The 10189-nt window shown below is 39.3% G+C and overlaps 1 protein-coding gene across 12 annotated transcripts in view; it reads left to right on the top strand.

Moving 5' to 3' along the window:
• The window catches only part of LOC114352724 (uncharacterized), a 45620-nt gene extending 39814 nt beyond the window's left edge, over positions 1-5806 (top strand). For all 12 annotated transcript variants that reach the window (XM_028304413.1, XM_028304425.1, XM_028304417.1 and 9 more), the window contains 2 exons: positions 1191-1377; positions 3712-5806. In XM_028304413.1, the coding sequence (XP_028160214.1) occupies positions 1191-1377; positions 3712-5165 (1641 nt within the window). In that variant the 3' untranslated portion in view covers positions 5166-5806. The remainder of the gene's footprint in view (positions 1-1190; positions 1378-3711) is intronic.
• Positions 5807-10189: the final 4383 nt, after the last annotated feature.

Raw genomic sequence — 10189 nt, forward strand, 5'->3', positions numbered from 1 at the left:
AATATAAGCTATCTGCTCGTACACAGTTTTTCTCTTTCCGATCATTCGTTTAGAATTTTCGTGCTAGAACAACGTTACTCCAGCAGGAATCGTTTTTTTCGTTTTGTACCAAAACGACAGCACGCACTAATCTCTAATTCGGCGCACATTTACACCATGTTGGGAACTAATTATACGTTCTACTCATATCACTCTAGGAGCTAATTTCCAGCTGGAGTAACGTACACCACTCTTACTCTCTATCTCTCTCTTTCACTCTCACTCCCTCCTTCTCTTTCACTCTCAATCACTCTCTCTTTTTCACTCTCACTCACTATCTCTCTCTTTCAATCTCACTCACTGTCTCTCACGCACACTGCATTCACCCTCGTAAACAAGAGCTCCTGAAGTGCACCCCGCCTCCCATGCTCGCCGCTGCACCAAATTACTGAGGGGCTGAGTCCTTTCTAACTCACTCTTTCACACACTCTTTCTCTCCCCCTCGTTCACTCTCACTCTCTCTCTCTCTCTCACACACACACACGTTTTCTCTTCTGTTGTAAAATCTCCCTTATAAGAGCCAAATAACGTCGCCTGAAAACCTTATGAACGCATTTTTCCTCATATTTATGCGTTTCGGTCAATCTTACAGAATATAACAGTTCTGGATGTTCGTTTCAGCCAAATGACGTCCACTGCTGGACAAAGGCCTCCCCCAAGGTTTTNCCCAAACTCGATGCGATTCCGCCGTTTCGTTTAGGAGTTCCTATGGCCACCTTCCAGTCCCATCATCAGACTAGCTCGATGGTACCATGGTATTGTCATCTAATCTACATATAATTGCCAAGTTTCATGATTATACAAGAATCAGAAATGCGTGTAATTCAGATTCTTAAATTCCATTACATAGTTACATACACGATGACCTAATAAAAATTAAAAGCGTGTTAAAATTGAACTGCCTAAGGTGGGATCAAACCCGCGACCGTATTAGTAGTAGCTCAGATATTCAGTTCTTAGTTCCTTTCCATGGCGCTTATACACGTCTCAAATATAGCTTGCCCTACGTTTCTGAAATGAAAATGAAAATATTTATTGCCAGATCAAGTAGTACTAAGCAAAAGACAGACCACTAGGCATTGCCTGTCCTGTTGAGGAAGGAATCACGATTTACAGTTTCTGTTTTAACAATTCCTTTTATTTATTTCCAGGACATAGCCTTAAAGCTAGGCATCAACCTGCACACGCTCTGCCTGCCGCACGTCAACGCGTCGCAAGAACTTTTGAAGTGCATCCACTCGTACTCGGGCTACACGTTACTGTCGGGACGCGCCTCCCCCGCTTCCCCTGGCTCTCCGCTACATCAAATTACTGAGGGACTGAGCTATCTGCACACAGGTAAATAAACTTTCACTGTCACTCTCTATCTTTTACTCACTCCCTATCTCTCTTTCACTCTCACTCCCTCTATCTCTCTCTTTAATTCTCACACACACCTCACTCTCACAGTCTCTGAAACACTGTATTCACTCTTCTCTTTAACTCTCACTCACTCTATCTCTCTCTCTCTCTCACTCTCACACCCTCTCTCTTTCACTCTCTCTCTCTCTCTTTCACTCACTCCCTACCTTTCTTTCACTCTCACTCACTACCTCTCTCCTTCACTCACTCTCTCTCTCTCTCTCACTCACTCTCTCTCACTCATTCTCTCCCACACACACACTGTATTCACACGCTCTGCCTGCCGCACGTCAACGCGTCGCAGGAACTTTTGAAGTGCATCCACTCGTACTCGGGCTACACGTTACTGTCGGGCCGCGCATCCCCCGCCTCCCCTGGGTCACCTCTACACCAAATTACTGAGGGCTTGAGCTACCTTCATACAGGTAATTAGTCACTAGACTCTATCATTCTTACTCCCTTTTTCACTCTCACTCTCTTTCTAACTCACTCTTTCTCTCCCTCTCTTTCACTCACTCACTCTTTCACTCTCACTTTTACTCTCACTCACTCACTCTCTCTCACACTCTCACTCACTTTTACACTCTCTCTCACTCGCCCCCCCTCTCTCACTATCACTTTCTCTTTCACTCTCTCACCTTCGTCAACAAAAGCCCATGAAGTGCATCCACTCGTACTCGGGCTAAACGTTACTGTCGGGACGGGCCTCTCCCGCCTCCCCTGGGTCACCGCTACATCAGATCACTGAGGGATTGAGTTATCTACACACAGGTAAATAGTTGCCAGACACTCTTCACTGACTTCACTCTTTCACTCTAACTCCCTCTCTCACTCTCTCTATCTCTCTTGCACTCTCACTCATTACATATCTCTCTTTTTCACTCTTCACTCACTCACACACATTCACTCTATTTCTGTCACTCGCTCACTCTCTCACACACACACTGTATTCACGCACACACGCTCTGCCTGCCGCACGTCAACGCGTCGCAGGAACTTCTAAAGTGCATCCACTCGTACTCGGGCTACACGTTACTGTCGGGACGCGCCTCCCCTGCCTCCCCTGGGTCACCGCTACACCAAATTACTGAGGGACTGAGCTATCTGCACACAGGTAAAGAAACTTTCACTGTCACTCTATCTTTTACTCTCACTTTCTCACTTTCTCCTTCTCTCTCTTTCACTCTCACTCACTCACTCTCTCTATCTCTCTTTCACTCTCACTCACTACCTCTCTCTTTCACTTTTACTCACTATCTCACTCTTTTACTCTCACTATCTATCTTTCACTCTCACTCATTACATATCTCTTTTTCACTCACTCTTACTCACTATCTCACTCTTTTACTCTCACTATCTATCTTTCACTCTCACTCATTACATATCTCTTTTTCACTCCAGCGTACCAGTGTACGTTACTCCAGCTGGAAAGTAGCTCCTAGAGTGATATGAGTAGAACGTATAATTAGTTCCCAACATGGTGTAANTGGAGGAAGGAATCACGATTTACAGTTTTTGTTTTAACAATTCCTTTTATTTCTTTCCAGGACATAGCCTTAAAGCTAGGCATCAACCTGCACACGCTCTGCCTGCCGCACGTCAACGCGTCGCAGGAACTTTTGAAGTGCATCCACTCGTACTCGGGCTACACGTTACTGTCGGGACGGGCCTCCCCTGCCTCCCCTGGGTCACCTCTACACCAGATTACTGAGGGACTGAGCTACCTACACACAGGTATGTACAAACATAATGACAACAATCACACAATGTTACTATACACAGGTATGTAGCCGCCAGACACTCTCTTGTAGCGGGAGTTTTGGGTTGACACTGTATAGGTTTATTGTCTACATGACAAGAAGAAGACTCACTCTCTCCCTCTCTCTTTAAATCTCTCACTGACTCACTCTCTTTCAATATCTCTCTCACTCATACACTCTCACTCACTCTCTTTCTTTCTCTCTCTCTCTCTCTCACACACACACACACACTGAGTTCACCCTCGTAAACAAAAACTACTATAGTGTATCCACTCGTACTCCGGGTACACTCCTCTTAGTAGTTAGTTTAGTATAATTCACCCGAACATCCCGCAAAAAACCCGGTACATTTGAATTTCAAACATTCATTTCGACAGTCCAGTTTTGGTTCCTGCATTACTGGATCCCAGAAAACTGGACTGAAATCCCGTGGGAAAAGGCCCTTACATAGTAATGTGTAACTAAACTTAAAGATATGCAACATAATATTGAGTATTGCCTTATTTTCCAGGGTCCATAACGAGAGGAACCCCACAAGCGTCAGCCACTCCACTAGACCTCCGAAGCAACGTGGAAATGGACACATCTCAGTACCCACAACTCCTCCCAATGGTCCACCCTCAAGTACACCTAGTGACGCACCGGTCGCTAAACAACTCCCCTATCTCAAACCCCGGGTCTCCCCTCGACATGATCCAAGAGGAGATCGGGAACGGATCACACAATGCTGACGCGAAGTTGTTTTCCCAGGATATGACCCGCCATTTGCAGCATCAGTTCCAAAACTACGCGTCGACTCATCCTCAGATAAGTTTGACAGATTGTTTAGGGTCAGAAATAACGCTTGTGGCGTCATCGTCAGAAGACAGTATGGACAGTCTAGAAAACACCAAGTATTCGCTACCGCAGTTTGTGATTTCTGAACCGTCGGACTTAGACGATAGGCCGTCCATAACGAAGGGTATTGGCAGAAAAGTCAGCCAGGAATCTGAACCGCCACCTCCAGTTGAAATCCCTAAAGAAGTCGATAAGGATACCGAAATGGAATCGCCAAAAGAAACCCCCGATGACACCAATAAGTTCTTAAGCGAAGACCTAAAATATCCGAGACGAGGCAGCGATAAGTCGTTAGGATTCAGTGATGATTCGCTAAGCAACGACTCGGCGAATGTCTCGCCAAACTGCGAGCAGAATGTCCAGTCGATTTATTCGAATATAGTCTCTATTAGTTCAGGATTCAGCGAAAACAGGGGCAGTTTTTCTGAGCATAGAGAATCGTTTTCGTTTTCTGATCGGGGTAGTTTTTCTGAACGGGGAGATTTTGGAAGATCGTCGTTTTCGGAAAGGAGCGACTTTGGCAGAGGCAGTTTTTCCGAAAAGGGGGAGACGCCTAGGTCGTCGTTTTCTGCTCAAGGAACACTAGGAGAAGTTAAGGAGTATTACGAAGATGTTTATATGCCAAGGGACCCAAGCAGGCATTGTCTGGAAAAGTGTGACGAAGAAAGCCCCCAAGGGACTGAAGAAATAGAGAAATTGCAGCGGTCGACCATGGATTTGCGATTGACTGAGATATGCAGGCCTGAGGAACAAAAGATTCCAATATTACTGAGTCCCCAAAAAGTGTCCTGCGTGCAAGAATACTACGAAGTGACGCTGTCCACCGTATGCTCAAAGTTAGACTCGCAAAGTATCGTAGAACTTCTAAAAGAGGCTATAAATACTAGAGTGCCCCCGCAGAATATATTCGTAGAAACAAACGGACAGAACGACAGCGAGGACGAAGCCCTAACTGGGTTTCTAAATCTAGAATATTCCGGTGGAATCCAGATCGAACTGGTTGTGTGCGAGAACAAAGCTAAAGAAAAGAAAGGCCTGAAAATGCGCCGGATATCCGGCGACCAGCGAGAGTACGGCAAGCTATGTCAGCAATTGATCACCAGTCTGACAGTTAAACGTCACTTCTGACACCTGTCACATTGACGTTTGTTTGGTTCAAACAATGACCGTTGACTGTGCCCGTATATCGTACGGGAGACATTGTTATTTATTTTATTAACTACAAAGCATTTATTGTTTTTCCTTTCTTCTCAAATGAGGCGTAGGTACTCCATTCCTTGAAACTTTCCTTGTGTACTTGTGTATTTGTACGTCGGCCGGGACTTCTGGCGGCCGACACTTGACAGCTGACGGCTGCGTTTGACAGCTGTCACGCGTGACATTTGCAATGTAATGAGGTGATATTGTGCAATATTAGATATGTTTCAAATTGAAGTTTGTATGTATTGTATGACTTAGGATCATTCACGATTTGTATATTTCATTCCTTCAAAATGTTACAGACTGTTTTTTAATTGGGTATTGCCCGTTTTCTTTCCAAGTGGCGCCCTCTATAATTCAGATTCTTATTCCTAACTTTGTATGTAACTACATTCAGTATTTCAACAATAGAACATGACTAAAATAATCCACTAGGTGGCGCTGAACTCTCTATAGTGACAAACAAAATTTAACCTAAAACTTTGGGTTATAAAGTTGATTTTCTCAAAAAGAGATTCAACCAGAGATTGTAGTTATGGACTGCTTAAACATTTTTTCTCATTTATAAATGAAAAGAAATAAATATACAGTTCGCGTGCCTAAACTGAGCTTTGCATTTGTGTGAGTTCACATGGATATAAATCGTTTCATCCACGAAGACGCGCCCCACCATTCTTCCGCTAATGTTTGAGTGTTATCGGTACACGCTAAATGATCCATGAGTGCACACGCACACTACAGTAATGCCTTACGGATTGCTCGGACCACACTCCCCGCACCCCGCGCGACCGAGACCAAACATTGGTGGGGCGCGTCCGAGTGGATGAAACAAACTATAGTGAAGGTGTGACAGTTTCTTTTACCGCTTTTTGGCAATCGCTCTGAGGCGCATCTATCTCACTTTACCTCTTGTACTGACGTGTATAATTCTTTATTTTGTTTTTGTGTTCACTTTTTCCATACAAACATTTCTGCTATTTTTTTCTTGTCTAAATCTACTTTTCGTAATCACTCACACAAATACAAAGCTCAGCTTACTAGCGAATTGTACCTCCCCAACCCGTTTGGCCACACTCAGTTATGCGCCAGACCTGTAGTTTTCAAATAAAAAATCATGTTTGAGACTAAAAATCCCAATAAATATGAAATACATAAATACATTATTGACTAAAAACATAAAAAATGGACTAGCATTCCAATTACATATGTTGTATCTTTTAAAAGGTTGTGTCGGAAACTACATCAAATACGTAATTTTACAAATGAAATACTAAATAGAATTGATTTTTGATGTAAAAGAAAATATATAAATACAGGGTGATCTTTTCAAGCACTGAAAAAGATCTGCTGTGTAATTTTGGTCAACCTGTATTGAACTTTCGTATTATACAGCTCATTTGTTTTTTGTGATTTCAGAGTGGGTCCCATTGTGAAACTTGTTTGTATTCATGGGTAAAACATTATGTAAAAATTTCGAGACGGTAAAAAAATCAACCACTATTGTAGAAAATAATAATATTTTTCCCAGTCTTACAATTTTAAGAAAACCTTTTAAAACTAATCTTACTTACATCAAATAAATACTTTTCTTTCTTTCTTTCTAATCGCTGAACTTTAGATTAAAACCACCACCAGTTTGACACCTTGAAAGAACACCCTGTATGTTAAATTTACTTACATCAGAGATTAAGCTACATATTACCGTGTTACATATGTACATAACATAGCATAATGTATATCAAAAGTTACTTCACATATCCGTAATATGAAAGTGATTGGCAAAAAAACACTTTGAAATAATTTATTAATTCCAAAATAAAGTTTTTTCTAGATTCCATTTTTAGTATAAATTGACTATAGCTAGATTTGTAAATATATTTTAAGTTTAAGTGCGTTTCTAGTGGTTTTTAACTGCATTGAACGCTGGGCTAACTCGACGTATGTTATTATATTATTTTGAACTTGTTTTTTTTATAATTATCTGTTATTTTTGAATTTTCTTACAGTTTATACAAAATTATATTAAGTTTTCCTTTTTTGTGTATATATTTTTTAGGTTTATTGTTGGAAATTTATGTATATTTATATTTTCTGTTCCAAATAATATAATGACATAGCTATGTTGATAGAAACTGTTGTACATTATGTATGTATTTTTGGAATTGTATGTGAGAAATAAAAGTATGTAGGTATAAATATTCGCCGAATGTTATGTAAAATTATTGGCCTATGTACTGAATAAACTATTTCTATTAAAATTCAACCAATTAAAAGCCTCCTATGCTATAGGTGTAGCTCTTAAATTTAGTCAGTGCCTGAGGTAAGCGAGACTTGAGATTTCTTTCAGATTTGTATGCTGTCACGTCTTAATTATGTCAATGTCACTCCTTCCGTGCCGCTCCTATGATGACCCACGCTGAACTGTCCCACCAAACTCAATGACAGGGGGGCGCTACCATCGTTCAACTATATGGTTTCCAACATGGAAAATATCGGAACCAGCGATCCGGTATTGACGGTGGCGCCCCACTGTCAATGTCATGCATAGGACAGCTCAGTATTTTGGAACTATACAGGGTGTTAGGTAAATGGGTATATGAGCCGACACTAGCCCATGTTAACATGGGCATATAAATGGTATGGTGAAGTCAGAAATTGGATATCATTTTAATTTTTTTAATTTTCATACAAAATAAATTTTATAAAATACGATTTGTATGAAAAATAAAATAATTAAAATGAAGATATCAATTTTCTGACTTCACCANGTATGGTGAAGTCAGAAATTGGATATCATTTTAATTTTTTTAATTTTCATACAAAATAAATTTTATAAAATACGATTTGTATGAAAAATAAAATAATTAAAATGAAGATATCAATTTTCTGACTTCACCATACCATTTATATGCCCATGTTAACATGGGCTAGTGTCGGCTCATATACCCATTTACCTAACACCCTGTATACCTCAAGCACTGACTCAATTAGTCAGTTAAGGACTAGACCAAGTTTGTATCGACGTTTCATTCATACTCTATTTCTATAAACAATACTTTTTGTAAAAGCTTCCAACTTAAAAAAAAACTATATTGATCTTCATGCTGATGAAATAATCTATGAAATAGGAAGTCATACATTTGTAAGTGAATATGGTTTCTGACTTTATCTCTCACATACAGTTCCAGATTGAAACATAGGGTAGTATAAAATAATGTTTTGCCATAAGTCATAGTTTAAGGACACGTTATCAAACTTTAAATATCCTGTAAATATTATTTTAATAAACAATTTAATTCCATAATGTTATTTTGTAGTTTTATTCTTTGGCCTCCTAAAAAAAAGGTTTTTTCAAGCTAAAAGATGTAAAAGAAAGAAACAAGATATTATTACAGAATTTATTGTTATTTGACGACTGAAGATGAACGGATTTTGATAAATTACAACCTGTTCATAACATTTCCAAAAATATTTTGAAAAATCTCCAGTCTACAATCGATATCGCTCTTTAGTTACCTAACTGGAGAAGAATGCCATATGGCACCAAGTCCGCCTTTTGTACCTTGCAAATTAATTTTATTGAACATGAATAAATCGTGAACATTACAAAAATATTGGGAAAGTCGTCTTTCTACCTAAACAACGAACGCAAAGAAAGTTGAAATTCCCGCGAAAAGTACGGTGATGATGAATGACAGTCGAAAAATGTTGCCACAAGAGCGACAGTTAAATAAATCCGGTGGTATTTAATTAATTTGGTACTTTTCTATTAAATTATTACACATTTTATTGCTATTGTAAAAGTCCTCAAATTCTTACTTGATTCCAATAGGAAATTCGATAAATATGAGGGGACAGAACAATGTTGCCATGTGCTGTTGATTTCCCTAGAATCGGGGTAAATTGTTTTATAAGTTGTGACGCGCCCCGCGACTAGAGATTGCAAAATCCGGATTTTTTTAAAATCCGGTTTTTAGGATTTGTGTTACGTACGAATCCGGATTATCCGGATTTTTCGAATATTAGGTAAATTTTTTAAACCATCAATTTAATTTAAATAAAACGTAGTTTTTTTTAAAAGATGTAAGTATTGGAAGAAAAGCGTATTATTTTATTATCGCGCATGGAATTTATTCCTCTTTTTTTTGGTTTGCGCTACAAGCTTTCGAAATTATTTGAACCTTGCATTATTTTTTTCGTTTTAGTACAACTGCATTTCAGAATAAAAACTTGCTTGTACCTTTAAAATATTTTTTTATTCTTCTTCTTGTCATGTCGACAACAAACCTACACAGCGTCAGGCCAAAACTCCGCCACAAGAGTGGCGTTGTCAGTAGCCTTCATTAAATCTTCCTGCTTGCAGTTGTTTGGGCACGCAGGGCACGACATCATGTGCTTCGTCGACTGGGGAACAAAATCACACTTGCACTCCAAGTTTGATCCATCTAAGAATCCCTACCTGACACCTGAACAGATTGTCCTTACTAGACCAGACCTGTCCGAAGTCTATAAAGATTTCGAGGTACTTCGTCAGTCCCTAGTTGAGTAGCTTTATTGATTATAATAGGAAATTGTATATAATTTAATAGTATTTACGTGTGGTTTTTTGGCTATTTTCGGCACATCGTATTAAGCATCTTTATAAAGTTAATCTGCATTTGTGTTAAGTTTTACTCCAAATCGTCAGTCCCTAGAGCGTCAGGCCCTAGCTTTAAATGGCACTTGGGACTAAATTACTAGTTAGGGAATGATGTTTTTTATATAGTGATAATAACAAAACAACTACATTATGTGTATTAACTTATCTATAAATGTTAAGGTTATAAGTTTTATACTTTATTAGAAGTCATATAGGAGTAATGTAGTATGAAAAAATTGAAAATTGTAATTTCTCCTAAAATAAAGCATAAAGTGACTGGCCCTTTTAGACATAACATAATTAATTTATAAAC

The sequence above is a fragment of the Ostrinia furnacalis genome, unplaced genomic scaffold (genome assembly GCF_004193835.3).
Source record: "Ostrinia furnacalis isolate ACB-3 unplaced genomic scaffold, ASM419383v2 OfSCF1433, whole genome shotgun sequence".
In the NCBI taxonomy this organism is placed as follows: domain Eukaryota; kingdom Metazoa; phylum Arthropoda; class Insecta; order Lepidoptera; family Crambidae; genus Ostrinia; species Ostrinia furnacalis.